An 18,705-nucleotide genomic window follows, 5' to 3' on the forward strand; every position below is an offset into this window, starting at 1 on the left:
TCACCAACGGAGCCAGCCAGGCACCCCCATAAGTAAAAGTTTAAACTGGATTATACCTAAATACAAAACTATTTCCATGTAAGTACCAGCTGAGTCCCATTCTGAATGTGGTAAATCTCTACCTGCCTCCCCTCATAATGCTCTAGATGTTAGACTCAACCACTTTGGCAGCTGCTGTGTGTAGCCAAGAGTATTATTTGATGGTATTAAAGAATATGCTTCCAGTCTGAAAAATCACTGTAGCACACTAAATAATAGCTACACATATTAAATTTTCTGATAAAAACAGCATGGTATTTTATTCTTTGGTATTCTGGCACAAATGTTTATAAGAAATAAAAAAAAATTCACAATCAAGAATTTAATTTCAAATAAAATGTGTACCCTTTTTTTACCTTAAGAATTAGAGTTGTTTGGGTCAGTACTCAATGAATGGCATTCTTTAGTGGCTGGTTTAGAACTAAAAGCATACAGCAAAAAATGAGCAAGACTTTTATCAAATCTTGTATATTTATACTGAACTTTTTAATTCCAAAATATTCCTTGTGGGTTTCAACTCTAGCTGCACACAAGAATGCAAAGCATTTTCCCCCAAGCCCTATCATTTAGTTTTACAATACACTCAAACCCAACTTTACACAAGAGACTTCTGAGTGACCTGAATTGTCCGCACAGGTATTTCTGCTATGCTGCCATGTGTATCTGCAAAAAAATCACACTTTGCAAAATCACACACTAAAATTTGGCTATGGGAAAAAGAGGGGTTAGCTTCTATGGACTTTTTTCACTAAAGCACTAAAACACAGTAATAATCTAATAAGAACAACATCACTGTGAAATTTCTACCCACATTTGTACCTAGCATCACCATCAGTGGGTCCTTTGTAGCCTAAACCTGCAACTTGTACTTCTTCCTTCAAGAATGTAGGTCCTTGGTAGCATGTACCTCTCACAGAGATCAGATACATCAAAATTAGAAGTCTGTTCCAGGATGTAGATTTCCCCAATTTTGTTTTTAAACACGGGGGGTAATGTCTTTGCAGCTTCTTCAGCTGCACTCTCAGCCTCCTCAGACAGCTTCTGGTAATGGAAAGAGTAAATACTTTGGAAGCCACTAAACCACTTACTGTAAAGGAAAGGCCTTCGTTTAGGTTTTCAGCTTTGTTCTTAAAGTCTTCATATACTGCTAAGAGTTCTCTTTGTGAGAAAGCTTGCCCCTGAGAGCTTCCAAATATTAACCTGCTGGGAAAAATGGCTTAAATAAACATAAATTGTAATAGAACAGATTGTACCTTTCTTGGCATCTTGGATTTGTTTCATAATCTCCTCTCTTTCTGCTTGCTCTGTGGCTGTTGTGACACGGAATGATCCTTCTCTTGTAAAAGTGGTCCGACTGGCATCAAAAGTAGCAGTCACTCCACATTCCTTCTCCCGCTTCTGTTTCCGTTCCAAACAGGCTGCAAATGCACAGCCTACTGCATGACTCAATCTCTCGCCCTGTATATAACAGAAGGTTTAAAAAAACTTTTTTAGAGTTACAGTACAATTACAAATAAGCTTGGACCACAATTAAGTCTGTTTTCTTAAATTAAATTTTATTTTTTTAATTTACATCCAAGTTAGTTAGCATATAGTGCAGCAGTGATTCAGGAGTAGATTCCTTAATACCCCTTACCCATTTAGCCCATCCCCCCTCCCACAACCCCTCCAGTAACCCTCTGTTTGTTTTCCATATTTAAGAGTCTCTTATGTTTTGTCCCCCTCCCTGTTTTTATATAATTTTTGCTTCCTTTCCCTTGTGTTCATTTGTTCTGTGTCTTAAAGTCCTCATATGAGTGAAGTCATACGATATTTGTCTTTCTCTAATTTTGTTTAGCATAATACCCTCTAGTTCCATCCACGTAGTTGCAAATGGCAAGATTTCATTCTTTTTGATTGCCAAATAATACTCGATTGTATATATATACACACACCATATCTTCTTTATCCATTCATCCATTGATGGACATTTGGGTTCTTTCCATACTTTGGCTATTGCTGATAGTGCTGCTATAAACATTGGGGTGCATGTGCCCCTTTGAAACAGCATACCTGTATCCCTTAGATAAATACCTAGTAGTGCAATTTCTGGGTGGGAGTTGCACCCAGTTCTATTTTTAATTTTTTTGAGGAACCTCCATACTGTTTTCCAGAGTGGCTGCACCCGTTTGCATTCCCACCAGCAGTGCAAAAGAGATCCTCTTTCTCCGCATCCTCGCCAACATCTGTTGTTGCCTGAATTGTTAATGTTAGTCACTCTGACAGGCGTGAGGTGGTATTTCACTGTGGTTTTGATTTGTATTTCCCTCATGATGAGTGATGTTGAGCATTTTTTCATGTGTCGGATAGCCATCTGGATGTCTTCTTTGGAGGAGTGTCTATTTGTGTCTTTTGCCCATTTCTTCACTGGATTATTTTTCTGTGTTGAGTTTGGTAAGTTCTTCATAGATTTTGGATACTAACCCTTTATCTGATATGTCTTTTGCAAATATCTTCTCCCATTCCATCGGTTGCCTTTCAGTTTTGCTGTTTCCTGGATGTGCAGAAGCTTTTTATTTTGATGAGGTCCCAATAGTTCATTTTTGCCTTTGTTTCCCTTGCCTCTGGAGACGTGTTGAGTAAGAAGTTGCTGCAGCCAAGATCAAAGAGGTTTTTGCTTGCTTTCTCCTTGAGGATTTTGATGGCTTCCTGTCTTACATTCAGGTCTGTCATCCATTTTGAGTTTATTTTTATGTATGGTGTCAGAAAGTGGTCCAGGTTCATTCTTCTGCATGTCGCTTTCCAGTTTTCCCAGCACCACTTGCTGAAGAGACAGTCTTTATTCCACTAGATATTCTTTCCTGCTTTGTCAAAGATTAGTTGGCCATACGTTTGTGGGTCCATTTCTGGGTTCTCTATTCTATTCCATTGATCTGAGTGTCTGTTCTTGTGCCAGTACCACACTGTCTTGATGATTACAGCTTTATAATACAGCTTGGAGTCCAGGATTGTGATGTCTCCTGCTTTGGTTTTCTTTTTAAAGATTGCTTTGGCTATTCGGGGTCTTTTCTGGTTCCATACAAATTTTAGGATTGTTTGTTCTAGCTCTGTGAAGAATTCTGGTGTTATTTTGATAGGGATTGCATTGAATATGTAGATTGCTTTGGGTAGTATTGACATTTTAATATTTGTTCCTCCTATCAAGGAGCATGAAATATGTTTCCTTTTTTTTGTGTTTTCTTCAATTTCTTTCATAAGCTTTCTATAGTTTTCAGTGTATAGATTTTTCACCTTTTTGGTTAGATTTATTCCTAGGTTTTTTATGGTTTTTGGTGTAATTGTAAATGGGATCGGTTCCTTGATTTCTCTTTCTGTTGCTTCATTGTTGTATAGGAATGCAACTGATTTCTGTGCATTGATTTTATATCCTGCAACTTTGATGAATTCATGAATCAGTTCTAGCAGTTTTTTGGTGGAATCTTTAGGGTTTTCCATGTAGAGTATCATGTTATCTGCGAAGAGTGAAAGTTTGACCTCCTCCTGGCCAATCTGGATGCCTTTTATTTCTTTGTGTTGTCTGATTGCTGAGGCTAAGACTTCCAATACTATGTTGAATAACAGTGGCGAGAGTGGACATCCCTGTCATGTTCCTGACCTTAGGGGAAAAGCTCTCAGTTTTACTCCATTGAGGATGATGTTAGCGTTAGTTCTTTCTTTTTTTTTCAACGTTTATTTATTTTTGGGACAGAGAAAGACAGAGCATGAACGGGGGAGGGGCAGAGAGAGAGGGAGACACAGAATCGGAAACAGGCTCCAGGCTCTGAGCCATCAGCCCAGAGCCTGACGCGGGGCTCGAACTCACGGACCGCGAGATCGTGACCTGGCTGAAGTCGGACGCTTAACCGACTGCGCCACCCAGGCGCCCCAAGTGTTGGGTCTTTCATATATGGCTTTTATGATCTTGAGGTACGCTCCTTCTATCCCTAATTTCTTGAGGGTTTTTATCAAGAAAGGATGCTGTATATTGTCAAATGCTTTCTCTGCATCTATTCAGAGGATCACACAGATCTTTTCCTTTCTTTTATTGATGTGACGAATCACAGATTGTTTTGTGGATATTGAACCAGCCCTACATCCCAGGTATAAATCTCACTTGGTTGTGGTGGATAATTTTTTTAATGTATTGTTGAAACTGGTTGGCTAATATCTTGAGGATTTTGCATCCATGTTCGTCAGGGAAATTGGTCTATAGTTCTTCATTTTATTGGGGTCTTTGGTCTTGGCTTCATAGAAAGAGTTTGGAAGTTTTCCTTCCATTTCTATTTTTTGGAACAGCTTCAAGAGAATAGGTGTTAACTCTTTCTTAAATGTTTGGTAGAATCCCCTTGGAAAGTCATCTGGCCCTGGACTCTTGTTTTTTGGGAGATTTTTGATTACTAATTTGATTACTGGTTATGGGCCTGTAGAAATTTTCCATTTCTTCCTGTTTTGGTTTTGGTAGTATACATGTTTCTAGGAATTTGTCCATTTCTTCCAGATTGCAAATTTTATTGGCATATAATTGTTCATAATATTCTCTTATTATTGTTTTTATTTCTGCTGTATTGGTTGTGATCTCTCCTCTTCCATTCTTGATTTTATTTATTTGGGCCCTTTCCTTTTTGATCAAACTGGCTAGTGATTTATCAATTTTATTAATTCTTTCAAAGAACCAGCTTCTGGTTTCATTGATCTGTTCTACTGTTTTTTTGGTTTCAATAGCATTAATTTCTGCTCTAATCTTTATTACTTCCTGTCTTCTGCTGGTTTTGGGTTTTATTGGCTGTTCTTTTTCCAGCTCTTTAAGGTATAAGGTCAGGTTGTGTATCTGAGACCTTTCTTCCTTCTTTAGGAAGGCCTGGATTGCTATATACTTTCCTTTTATGACCACCTTTGCTGCATCCCAGAGATTTGGGGCTGTGGTGTTATCATTTTCATTGGCTTCCATGTACTTTTTTTTTTTTTAATTTTTTCAATGTTTTTATTTTTTGAGAGGCAGAGAGAAACAGAGTATGAGCAGGGGAGGGGTAGAGAGAGAGGGAGACACAGATTCCAAAGCAGGCTTCAGGCTCTGAGCTGTCAGCACAGAGCCCGATGCAGGGCTCGAACCCATGAGCATGAGATCATGACCTGAGTCAAAGTTGGACACTCAACCGACTGAGCCACCCAGGTGCCTCCCATGTACTCTTTAACTTCCCATGTACTTTCTTTAACTTCTTGGTTAGTCCATTCATTCCTTTAGTTCTTTAGTTCTTTAGTCTCCAAGTATTTGTTTCCTTTCAAAATTTTTTCTTGTGGTTGATTTTGAGTTTCATAGCGTTGTGGTCTGAAAATATGCATGGTATGATCTCGATCTTTTTGTACTTGTTGAGGGCTGATTTGTGTCCCAGTATGTGGTCAATTCTGGAGAACATTCCATGTGCACTGGAGAAGAATATATATTCTGCTGCTTTAGGATGATATGTTCTGAATATATCTGTTATGTCCATCTGGTCTAGTGTGTCATTCAAAGCCATTGTTTCCTTGTTGATTTTCTGATTAGATAATCTGTCCATTGCTGTAAGTGGGATGTTGAAGTCCCTTCTATAAAGGTATTATTTTCAATGAGTTTGTTTGTGATTGATTTATATATCTGGGTGCTCCCACATTTGAAGCATAAATGTTTACAACTGTTTGGTTTTCTTGGTAGACAGACTCCTGAATTATGATATAATGCCCTTCTTCATCTCTTGTTACAGTCTTTATTTTAAAGTCTAGATTGTCTGATATAAATATGGCTACTCCAGCTTTCTTTTGTTGACCATTAGCATGATAGATGGTTCTCCATCTCCTTATTTTCAATCTGAAGGTGTCCTTAGGTCTAAAGTGGGTCTCTTGTAAACAGCATATAGATGGATCTTGTTTTCTTATTCATTCTGTTACCCTTTGTCTTTTGATTGGAGCATTTAGTCCATTGATGTTTAGAGTTAAGTACCGAAAGATATGAATTTATTGCCATTATGCTGCTTGTGGAGTTTGAGTTTCTGGTGGTGTTCTCTGGTCCTTTCTAGTCTTTGTTGCTTTGGGTATGTATGTATGTATGTATGTATGCATTTATTTATTTATTTCATCTTTGCTCTCCTCAGAGAGTTCCCCCTTAAAATTTCTTGCAGGACTGGTTTAGTGGTCACAAACTCCTTTAATTTTTGTTTGTCTGGGAAACTTTTAATCTCTATTTTGAATAACAGCCTTGCTGGATAAAGAATTCTTGGCTGCATATTTTTCTGATTCAGCACATTGAATATATTGTGCCAATCCTTTCTGGCCTGCCAAGTTTCTGTGGATAGGTCTGCTGCAAACCTGTTCTGTCTTCCTTTGTAGGTTAAAGACTTTTTTCCCCCTGCTGCTTTCATGATTCTTTCCTGGCCCGAGTATTTTGTGAATTTGACTATGATATGCTTTGTTGACAGTCGTTTTTTGTTGAATCTAATGGGAGTCCTCTGTGCTTCCTAGATTTTTATGTCTGTGTCTTTCCCACGTTAGGAAAGTTTTCTGCTATGATTTGCTCACATAACCCTTTTACCCCTTTTCTCTCTTTTCATCTTCTGGGACCCCTATGATTCTGATGTTGTTCCTTTTTAATGAGTCACTGATTTCTCTAATTCTTAAGTCATGCTCTTTTGCCTTAGTCTCCCTCTTTTTTTCTGTTTCATTATTCTCCAGAAGTTTGTCCTCTATATCGCTGATTCTCTGCTCTACCTCATCCATCCTTGCTGCCATGGCATCCATTCGAGATTGCAGCTCAGTTATATCATTTTTTATTTCATCCTGACTAGCTTTTATTTCTTTTACTTCCACAGAAAGGGATTCTAATCTATTTTCGACTCCACCTAGTTCTCCTTATTACCATGATTCTAAATTCTGGTTCAGACATCTTGCTTGTATCTGTGTTGGTTAAGTCCCTGGCTGTCGTTTCTTCCTGCTCTTTCTTTTGGGGTGAATTCCTGCTGAGTTCTGTGGTTCAGGTTGTGCAGATTGTTGTGTTAATCCTCAATAAGTTTTCTAGGTCTGCAGGATGGTTTAGTGTTGATCTGGCTGTATTTCATGGACACAAGACGCAAAAAATACTTTCATGCTATTCTGCCATCTTCAAATAAGTCTGTTTTTACACAAGGCAAAATGTTGGCAAGTCCAGCTTAAAATTATATTTTATTTTTGAAGTTTATTTATTTATTTTGAGAGAGGGGGAGAGAGATCACACAAGCAGGTGAGGGGCAGAGAGAAGGAGAGACAGAATCCCAAGCAGGCTCCGTGTTGTCAGCACAGAGCCCAATGTGGGGCTTGAACTAATGAACCGTGAGATCATGATGTGAGCCGAGATCAAGAGTTGGATGATTAACTGAATGAGCCACCTAGACGCCTCTAAAATTATATTTTAATATATTAATATGGCAAATTAAATGAATAAATTACCTTAGGTAATGCTAATGATACTTTACTGTAGTGGGCACTGGGTAAAGTGACCATGAGTAACCTGTACTTTTGTGACCAGCTACTGAGACCTTCCCAGTCAGGTTCTCTCTGTTACTCATATTAGCTTTAGAGACACTGCTCAAGGTTTGAGGCCCTAAGTCTTGACACAAATCTTACATTTGCCAATTAAGGGAACAGTGGTAATATGTACCAGCATTTCTAAGAAACTACTGGAAAGGCAGGCAAGTTTCAGGAGCTTGAATAGACTGTCAACATATCTAGGACAAAATGTGCAAACCAAGAACAAAAGGTACAAACCTAAGACTTTGGATAACTAATACAACTCCAGCAACGACAAGGGAATTATGAAAAAGGAAAGCTTAGCTTTCTCAGTCTCCTCTATCCAAATGCCACACTCCCCTCCCCAACACCCTACCCCATTCTAGACCCTCATTGCTTTGATGCTGTCCCCCTTTCCTATCTTCTAGCTCTCTCACAACTCTCCCTCTCAACCACACACAGGCAAAAATTAAAGTAGGTTTTCACCCACACTGTACACTTAAAAAGGAATTAGATAAAACTGATTTGTCTGTGTGAGAAGAGAGCTTATATAAACTTAACATTATTTTAAAGAAATGCTGGATTACCTAAATTTAATAAACTCAATGGATTATTTTCAACAGGGTTATCTGTATTTTAAAGCATATCCCTAATTGTGAAATAACAAAGTTAGAGATGATATAGTAACTTTTGGCATCACTAATAGTAAGAAGAGATATTTGACAACAGAGAGCCCTTTGTGGAGTTTTCAAAATCACACCATGTAGGTAGCTGTAGCTGCTCCTACATATGGTTCAAGTAATTTCCCTGAATTTTATATGCCAATATCAGATATCATAAGGAGGAGTAATGTCGGAAATGCCTTTTGACCCTAAATATCACACAAATGTAAACTGTAATATTTCACATAATTGCTTATTGCTTATTAAAAGAATGAGTTGCTTTTTATGAGTCCACATGAGTTTCCATCTACCTTCTTAGGAGGATGATACAAGGGTAGGGCACTGAAGCATGAAATAGGAAAGAGAACTGGAGTTTTAGAACCTGTCTGCTTTTGAACACAGTTCTATTACAAGGACAGAGCTATTGTCCAAAGAAGTTTAATATTGCTCCTAGGCCTAGGGCAGAAGTTCTTGAAGACAGACCCTCCCCAAGCCCCATCTGAGACCCACTGAATGAAAAAATCTTGAAGGTGGGGCCTAGCAAACTGTTTTTATCAAGCCCTCCAGGTGATTCTGATACAGAAGAACCATTGGCCAAGGAGATTCAAACAGCCTGAAATGAAATACCAGGATTTGAAAATAAAACAGTTTTTAAATTAATATAAGGAAACTCTTGAACTCTTGATTTTGTGAGTATAGTGATAGCAAAATGCACTGCTTTATGGCTTAAGATCTGAGAGACAAAGGAAGAAAGTGTAGTTTATTTACTTCAACTCATTAACACACTGTGTCAAACCAAGGAGGTACAGCTTTGACAATATTAGCCACGGTTTTCAGAGCAGTTAGCATGTGTCAGACTCTATACTAAGAGTGCTTTATATCAATTATCTACTTTAATCTTCACAATTGTTATCTTCATTTTATAGAAGTGGAAACTAAGACTTAAAGAATGTCAAGTAACTTTCCCTAAATCCCATAGTTGTAAGTACCAGAACAAGGCCTGAAACCCAGATCTGAGTCAGAGCCTGGACTCTGAACAGTTTATAGCACTGTCTCCAACAGCTTTGAAAAAACATTTTGGTGAATTTTAGAGTACAGCCACCACTACCCTTTTAGATTAAACACTGGCAAGATTTTATTGAGTTGTAGCCTTCAGGAATGACTATACTGCCTTATTCTGTCTGGCCTTACAAAAAACTCAGTAAAATGGGATGGGTAGGTGGCTCAGTCGGTTAAGCGTCTGACTTTGGCTCAGGTCATGATCTTGTGGTTTATGGGTTCTGCCTTGCGTCGGGCTCTGTGTGGACAGCTCAGAGCCCAGAGCCTGCTTGGGATTCTGTGTCTCCCTCTCTCTCTGCCCTCCCCTGCTTGTACTTGGTCTCTCACTCTCTCTCTCTCTCAAAAATAAATAAACATTAAAAAAATTTTTTTAAACTCAGTAATTACAGGGGTGTCTAGGTGGCTCAGTCAGTTGAGCATCTGACTCTTGATATTGGCTCAGGTCATGATTCCAGGGTCATGGGATTGAGCCTTGCATCAGACTCAGTGCTGAGTGTGGAGCCTGCTCTTTCTCTCTCAAGTAAAAAAATATATAAAACTCAGTAATTACAATTACACATTCAATGCTCTACTGTAGTTAAGATCATCATCATCTAAGAGACTTGTCTTTCAAGTCAGAATTTTGGGTAATTTACATGAAGGATAATAGGTTAATTATTCTCCATTTTTAAACAAAACCAAAAATTTCTACTATGCAACAATTTCTGGCATGCCAGAAATTCAATGTACCATAATTTAGTTTTTTTTTTTCTTTAAATTAATCTCTACCCCCCAATGTGGGGTCTGAATTCATGGCCCCGAGATCAAGAATCACACGCTCCACTGACTGAGCCAGCTAGGTGCCCCAGTATTTTTATTTCTTAATTAATTGAAAATATACTCCAACTCAGCTCTTTCATTTATAGTAGAATTTCTTTGCAAATAAATTTATAAGCGCCTTTCAATGTCAGTATCTACACCCAGATGTATTAGCAAATAAATACATGTAAGAATCTTGAACACAGTTCTAATAATGAAAAGTTTCAAGTAAAGTTTAGCAGCAACCATCACCAGAGCACTTTTACTTTCCTTTAATGACCTTGGATCTCAGCTAATTATGGAGCTCTGTGGGCTCAGGGTCACACCAAGAGTGTGAACTACTTGAATAAAAGGAGTAAAAGCAGGCTAGTTTGACACTTCCAAGTGCTGTAACAGCAGGTACATGTTAGAAATGTAGTGGAGGGGCACCGGGGTGGCTCAGTTGGTTAAGTGTCTGACTTCAGCTCAGGTCATGATCTCACTGCTCATGGGTTCGAGCCCTGCATCTTGGGATCTCTGTCTCCCTCTCTCTCCGCCCCTCCCCGCACTCATGCTTGTGCACACGCTCGGTCTCTCGCTCTCAAAATAAATAAATAAAACATTTGAAAAAAAAAATGCAGTGGAAATTGCTTGGCCAACTGAGGCTAGTCATGATGAAATCCACACTGTTGGGACTCACTGTGTCCTTGACAGCCATGAAGCAATGACAGATCCAGCGCCGAGTGGTGCCGTCACGACATATGTAAGAGAAGGCTCTATCAAAGTTCCTATCCGGAGCACAGAAAGAAACTTTTTCTATTGTCTGGTCAACTATGAGGTCCTAGAAAAAGGGAAGCACAGAGGAACAGAGGACTTATCAAGTTATTCAAGCTTCTCAGAATAAACACAGGATGTTCACTTCACAATAGAGTCTCCACAACAAATGAATTGAGACTATGAAATAGCTAGATCTGAGGCCAGCAGCCTGAATACTAAGAATTTGACTTAGGAGAAATCCCAAGAGGCACTCTGCCCAGATGCCTCTCTCACTTCATCTTCTGTTCTAAAACATATGCTTGCTGCTTTTAGTTTTCTCATGGTATAGTCCATGCTCAATTTGATAATATATGTAAATCACTATATCTCATTTGATTCCCATATAACTTATATTAACTTAGTGATCATTTAATTTTAACTATGACTTTTTTATATACTTGCTGAATGGCACTGTATACACACAGTATAAACATTACACAGAATGTTTTTTAAAATCTTGAGGCTCTGAGATTCTTCTATGTGATATTCCCAGTCTAGAATCCCTAGATGCTGAGGTGGGGCTGTAAGAGCTAAAACATAAAATCAAACAAAATAGTTTTTATAAAGCATCACCATAATGGCTCATTATGATTTTATTTTGCATAACGTGCTTACTATGAATTTCCTCTTTAGCAAAATGATTCTTCTTTTGGATTGTCTGTCATTTTTCTTATTGATATGTAGGAGTTCTTTATATATTCTAAATATGAGCCCTTTATAGACTATATGCACTGCAAAATTTCTTTTCCATTCCTGATGAGTCCAAGGGTGAAAAGCCACCAATTACTATTATCACTAAAGGTGGAAAAAGAACCAATTTAATACCAGTGCTACAAGTAGCCAGCAGGGGGCAAAATCACTTTCTAACTGGTATAAAACAATTAAAAACATAGCCTCCATGTATAACACATTTCATCCAAAACATTAAAAAAAATACATAAGTTCTTAACAATAAGTTTAAATGATCATTGTTTTCAATAATAATGTACATTTAAGAGTACCACTTCTTGGGACGCCTGGGTGGCCCAGTCGGTTAAGTGTCCTACTTTGGCTCACATATTCCTTTTATGGCAAGCATATAAGAGCAGGGCAGAGGACTACAAAACAAATTTTAAGAGGGCAGTACATTTAAGCTTTTAAAGCTTTAAAAGATGTGTAGAGGGGCGCCTGGGTGGCGCAGTCAGTTGCGTGTCCAACTTCGGCTCGGGTCATCATCTCGCAGTTCGTGAGTCTGAGCCCCGAGCTGGGCTCTGTGCTGACAGCTCAGAGCCTGGAGCCTGCTTGCAATTCTGTGTCTCCCTCTCTCTGCCCCTCCCTCGCTTATACTCTGTCTCTCAAAAATAAACATACATTAAAAAAAGGGTACCACTTCTCTTGAAATTAAAAAAAAAAAAGCCTTAGATGGAAGGTCAAAAGAACTCATGCAGCTGTATTAAGTCACTTAAAATGTATCAGACAAGTTACCCATCAAAATTGCTCTTTACCTGCAGACTCCCCCCCCAACCCTTCAATAATACGTGTTTTTTTTTAGAAAAATTGCCTTCATGTTAAAATTTCTCCAGGCTTTAGGTCTCTTAGGAAATTTTAATTAATGATTAAATGTGCTTATATAACACTTTTATGGTCTCTAAGGTCAGAGTTTATGTCTCTCTCTTTTCTTAATATAATTTATCATCAAAGTGGTTTCCATACAACACCCAGAGCTCATCCCAACAACTGCCCTCTGCAATGCGCATCACCCACCTGCCCCTCTCTATGTCTTTATTCTTTATGCATGTAGGATCATTTTCTTTCAAATGATAAATGCCACTTATGATTTGAGATATTATGTAGATTCTAAGTAAATGTTAACCAAATAAGCCATTTACTAGTCCTTAAGGTTTCACTTAAATTGGGTGTTTGGTTAAATGGCAGGTTAATCATTTCAAATATCACTTTCTAAGAATATAGTTCCCTTTATTAAGGAACAAGAAGAAACTTCAGGTGTGGTCTTTTTTTTTTTTTTTTTTTTAATTTGGTAAAAGGTCCATCATCTTTTACACCAAATCTGTGGGGCTAAACATTTTCTTAAAATGTGTAAGAACGAAATCTTAACATTAAGTTCAAATGCTTACTACATAAACATGCTGTCATGTAGAGCAAAATACTGAGAGAATTGTGTTTTTTATAAGGTAAATGAGTAACTAATTTCGTTTCCTGAACACCAGTATCTCAGAAGACTGTACTTTGGACAAAGTGGAAGGATAGAGTGAGTGCAGCAGCTTAATGGCATTATATCTGATCATTAGGGATAAAATTCAAAAAACATGAGCAGTAACACATTAAAGCATATAAAATGTTTACCTTAGTTTTTTCATCCACAACTCTGAGTCCATCTGCTGATACCCACAGGACTGCCTTAACTGCTTTCTTTCCAGTCTTTTAAGAGAAACCAAAAAGGAAGGGGGGAGACACACAGATATATAATGTTTAAAAAAAAAAGTCATCTTCAATAGAAAACACTGACTTCTGCCTTCCAAAAGTCACAAGTACAGATGGAGTCCGAGTTCAGGAGGGGTGCCCAAAGCCAGATACTCAAACCAAACTGCAGAAACATTCAGGAAAAAAACAAGCCAAAGCCATTATTGTAGAAACACAAGGCAAAACAATAAGATAAAATTAAGTAAGGGGGAAGGGACAGGTGGACTCAAAACCATGATATCACATTCCATAAAGGGCAAAGAATTCATAAGTAGATTCTTCACCCCTTTAAAAAATCAACCAAGAAAACCAAGAGTCAGGTAAATATTAATACATAAGGAGTTACACCACAAGTATCTTCTACAAACGTATTTACAGTAAAAAGCAATATACATAGGTCTAAATTGAGATGCTGACCTATCCTCTGACTCCAATGTGTACAGCAGAACCCTTGGTCATCTGAAATTTTCATGTTAAATACCCAAGAAGTCTTCATTATTTCTATACTAATCTTTAAAGACCATTATTTCTTCTCTCAGGATTAACACAGAACTGGTTTAGTTTTTAATTTGACATTAAATGCATGGAGACATTTTGGGGACATAGGAGGATTTAAAAAATTTAAAAAAATACTATTATTATTACATGAATTCTTTTTACTGGCTGAGAAAAGACTTCTTTTGGCACACAAGAATCATGTGAGAACAAGCTGATGTAGGATTTCTCTTGTGATGGAATGAAAATGAGACATTGGGACTTTGTAATAGTAATTTAACAGCTTCCTGTCTTTTCAAATGCTCCAAGGATACAAGCAAAATAAAACGAACGCAAAATAAACGCTGAGAATAGGTGTTAGAACATCATTAAAAAGTATAAATTAAAAGGAAACTGGTAGTAAAAAGTTGCAGCAGCCTCTAGAAGGGACAGAAGAGGATAAAGAAATGTCTACCATTCTCCTCTGTATGTGCCCAAGCCCAGAGCTCCTCCATATGGAAGGCATGGCCTTATTTAAATGAACTGTGTGCTTTACTCTGGGCTCATCATCTCCACTATCACCACGCATCTGATAAGAGCCTAGCACATGCCAGGCAGCAGAAACACTTAAAAGTTTACAGCCCACTGAAAGGTGATGATTAAACAAAAGATAAATAATATAGTAGGAAGTGTTATAGTAGAGCTGAAAAATGTATAATGATGTCAGCAAGGAGACATGGTCAAATCTATTTATGGAATCAAGGAAGGTTATTCAAAGAAGAAGATCAAACTAGGTTCTGAAATAATTTCTCTAGATGCACAAGGTAGGGGTAAGAAGTCAGGGAAGTGACAGAGGTTGTGGACATGGCAGGCAAAAGAAACAGCAGCACAGGATATGGAAGCAAACAACATGGGCAAGTCTGTGCTCTTTAAAAGCTTGAAAGTGGGATGGGTAAGCGAGGAGCAGTGGAAGATAAAGCATAGGAAAGGCCTAGCCATGGAGAGCCTTGTACACTTACTTAAGAATTCTATCTTAATTACATAGGCAATTAGGAGCTACTGACTGAATTTTTAAATGCATTTAAAAAATATCACTGTGGCAGCAGTATAGAGGGTTGGAAAGAGACTGAAAAGGAGGCTGAAAGACTACAACATGATTCCAGATGGCAGAAAATGAGGGTTAAGCTCTTTTCATTGAGATTGGGATACAGATGAGAAAGTTTTAAATGGAAAATATAAGAGAGAAATAGGAAGATCCCTCTCAGGTTCCTGACTTGGGTAATTAGGTAAAGACGGTACCACAAACTAAGAGAAAAGAAGAGATGCAAAAACAAGTTTGAGAGGGGAAGAACAGGATTTCAGTTTTAGACAAGCAAAGTTTGGGATGCCTATGCAATATCCAGGTAGAGATAAACAACAGGTTATTGGATATTTAGGTCTGAATCTCAGTAGAGAATTCTAAGATGGAATTTTAGTTTGGGAAATATCAATCATGGGAGTAAAAAGAGGGCCAATACCTGGAGAGAATATCAATAATTAAATAACTGGGAGAAAAATGAGTCTCTGAAGCATCAGAAAAAGAATAGCCAAAGGGACAGAAGAATGGAGAGACTAGGGTTATTGAAACTAAGTGAGAAGGGTTTCAAGAAACAGGCGGTCCAAAATGTCAAGTGTTGCAAAGTGATTAAGCAAGAAAAGATGTGAAAAGTGTCCACTGGATTTAGCAATGAAGAAGATGTGGTAGAGTGATAGAGTTGTAATGGTTAATTTTGTGTGTCAAATTGGCTATGCTATGATCACACAGTTTTTTGGTCAAACAGTAGTCTAGATGTTGCTTTGAAGATATTTTGTAGATGTGATTAATATTTACAAGCAACTGACTTTGGATAAAGGAGATTACCCTTGATAATACGGGTAGGACTCATCTAATCAGTTGAATACCTTAAGGGTTAAAAACAGGCTTCCCTGAGAAGAGATTTTGCCTCAAGTCTCTAATACAGAAATTCTGCCTGAGAGTCCAGCCTGCTGGCTGGCCCTATACATTTCAGACTTGCCTGCCCCAATTCTTAAGCCCCTCCCTCTCTCTATATGTATAGATATAGATATCTAAATATATACATATACATATATGTGTGTATACATGCACACAGAAAGAGAAAACAGATGGTGGTTCTGTTTTTCTGGAGGTCTTGACTAATACAGAAGTGGAAGTCAGACTAGGTTGGGTTGAGAAGTAAATGAAAGGCAAGAAGAATCTGTAAATATTAAATACTCTCTTCAAAAAACCTTTCCTAAGCTTTTGTACAGCAAAGGAGGTGCACAAAATGAAAAGGCAACCTACTGAATGGGAGAAGATATTTACAAATTATATATCCAATAAGGGGTTAATATTCAAAATACTCAACACCAAAAAACCCTAAATAATCTGATTAAAAATGAGCAGAGGACCTGAATGGGCACTTTTCCAAAGAAGACATACAGATAGCCAACAGATGCATACACAGATGTTCAACATCACTATAGTAGCAAGGAAATACAAATCAAAACTACAATGAGATACCACTTCAGACCTGTCAGAATGGCTAGAATAAAAAAGACAAAAAAATAACAAGTGCTGGCGAGGATGTGGAGAAAAGGAAACCCTCATGTACTGTTGCGGGAATGTAAACTGATACAGCCATTGAAAAAATTAAATAGAAATACCATATGATCCAGTAATTCCACTACTGGGTATTTACCCAAAGAAAATGAAAACACTAATTTGTAAAGATATATGCACCCATGTATTTATTGCAGCATTATTTACATCAGCCAAGATATGGAAGCAACCCCAGCATCCATCGATAGATGAATGGATAAAGAAGGGTAAAGCACACACACAATGGAATATAAAAAAGAACGAGATCCTATCATTTGTGACAACATGGATGGACCTAGAGGGTATTATGCTAAGTGAAATAAGTCAGATAGAGAAAGACAAATATCATATGATTTCACTTGTAGGTAGAATCTAAAAAACAAACAAAACCCCCCAGCAGAAACAGATCCATAAGTACAGAGAACACACTGATGAGAGAGGGGAGGGGGGGAGGAATGGACTAAATAGGTCAATGGGAGTGGGATATACAGGCTTCCAGTTATGGAATGAATCAGTCATAATGACAAATATAGTCAATGGTACTGTAATAGCATTGTAGTGACAGATGGAAGCTACACTTGTGGTGAGCATAGCATAATGTATAGACTTGTTGCACCTCTATGTTGTACACCTGAAACTAATGTAACATTGTGTGTCCACTATACTTCAATAAAACACAATTTAAAAGTTGACAAAAAAGATAAAAAATAGGTGCTGGGACCCAGTATCCACATAGTAGCAGGTGCCTTTACAGAAGAGGTCTGAGTGGGGCTCGGACAGTCACCCTAAGCTTTTGCACCATGGATTTGCTCCATGAGGGCAGGGATTTTTTCCATCTTTATTATTTACTGTTGTAACCTCAGAGCTTAGAACAATGCCTGACACAGTACAGGAGTTTAAGAAATATCTGCTGGGAGTGCCTGGGTGGCTCAGCTGGTTAAGTGTCCCAACTTTGGCTTAGGTCGTGATCTCACGGTTTGTTGGTTTGAGCCCCACATTGGCTCTGTACTGGCAGCTCAGAGCCTGGAGCCTGCTTTGGATTCTATGTCTCCCCCTCTCTCTGCCCCACTCCCGCTCACACTCTGTCTCTCTCAAAAATAAACATTAGGAAAAAAAAAAAAAAGAAATATTTGCTGAAGGAATAAAGTTGCTAAATATCTACTAAAGGGAATAAGGGAAAGTTGATCAGTAACACAGAAGACTGACAAATGACAGTGAAAATCCTGTGTAAGAAATTTAAATTTGCAGCTTTATCAGTCCACTGATTGTTCAACTGTAGTCTGCAGTGTTCAGCATCTGAGTCAACAGATAGGACTACTTCCAGGTTGGGAGACTGAAAGCAGAAAAAAAATCAAAGGTCATTATTTAAGTAATCTCTACACCTAACGTGGGGCTCAGACTCATGATCCCGAGAACAAGAGTTGCATGTTCCTCTGACTGAGCCAGCCAGGTGCCCCTCAAAGGTCATTTTAGAATGGGATTGTTCCTCATTTAGTCTCCTTACCATATGTAGCAAAATATAACACTTTCTTGGCCCAATTACACTGTTATGAAAACATCTCTGCTTTTTGAGGTATGCCTATATAATAAATTTTATGGTATTGTACTAATATATCACTGAGGCACTGTATTTATCATATTCCATGGCCTTTGATCTTCTAAATAGGGGAAGAAAACATAGTATGAGTTCTTCTTGTATTTGTTCCCACATTTGGGTGCCGATTCTTGGATACATATAGTTACTTCAATCAGATGTTGAGATATTAACACTCAAAGACACCTGTAGTTGAATTTAAGTCCAGACTTCATCATACATATTCTATGGTAGCAATGCTCCTGTAGTATTTGTGCATTTTATAGTCTTCCATTCTGATAATATAAACTAAGATCGCCAAGCACTTTTCTGAAAATGATGAAAGTCATAGAAGATCAAAGTTTTTGCTTTTATGTGCCCTAAAAATGTCTATTCAAGCCAATATCCTAGGAGGGAAGGTCAAAGTTAGCTAACCGAAAGACTGAAATACAAAGATAACCCAGAGCAAGTATGAAATACAGAATTTAGGTACATCTTAGTGATGCAAACACCCCTTAAAAAAAGACTACATAATACTTCATTACCATTGTTCCAAAACTATTTTTTAAATAATTTCAAAGTTATAGGTAGTTCACATTGATTAGTCACTTATGAAAAACATGGTTTTACAACAAAAAGAAAATTGCTTATTCTTCAAGGAGAGAAGATGCGTTTAA

The 18,705-nt window shown here is 37.9% G+C and overlaps 1 protein-coding gene across 11 annotated transcripts in view; it reads right to left on the reverse strand.

Moving 5' to 3' along the window:
• NUMB (NUMB endocytic adaptor protein) overlaps positions 1-18,705 on the reverse strand; it is a 201,720-nt gene that overhangs the window by 8,405 nt on the left and 174,610 nt on the right. For all 11 annotated transcript variants that reach the window (XM_047862209.1, XM_047862206.1, XM_047862205.1 and 8 more), the window contains 3 exons: positions 13,227-13,301; positions 10,768-10,908; positions 1,293-1,497 (listed from right to left, as the gene is read on the reverse strand). In XM_047862209.1, the coding sequence (XP_047718165.1) occupies positions 1,293-1,497; positions 10,768-10,908; positions 13,227-13,301 (421 nt within the window). The remainder of the gene's footprint in view (positions 1-1,292; positions 1,498-10,767; positions 10,909-13,226; positions 13,302-18,705) is intronic.

This window comes from Prionailurus viverrinus, chromosome B3, assembly GCF_022837055.1.
Source record: "Prionailurus viverrinus isolate Anna chromosome B3, UM_Priviv_1.0, whole genome shotgun sequence".
Classification (NCBI taxonomy): Eukaryota; Metazoa; Chordata; class Mammalia; order Carnivora; family Felidae; genus Prionailurus; species Prionailurus viverrinus.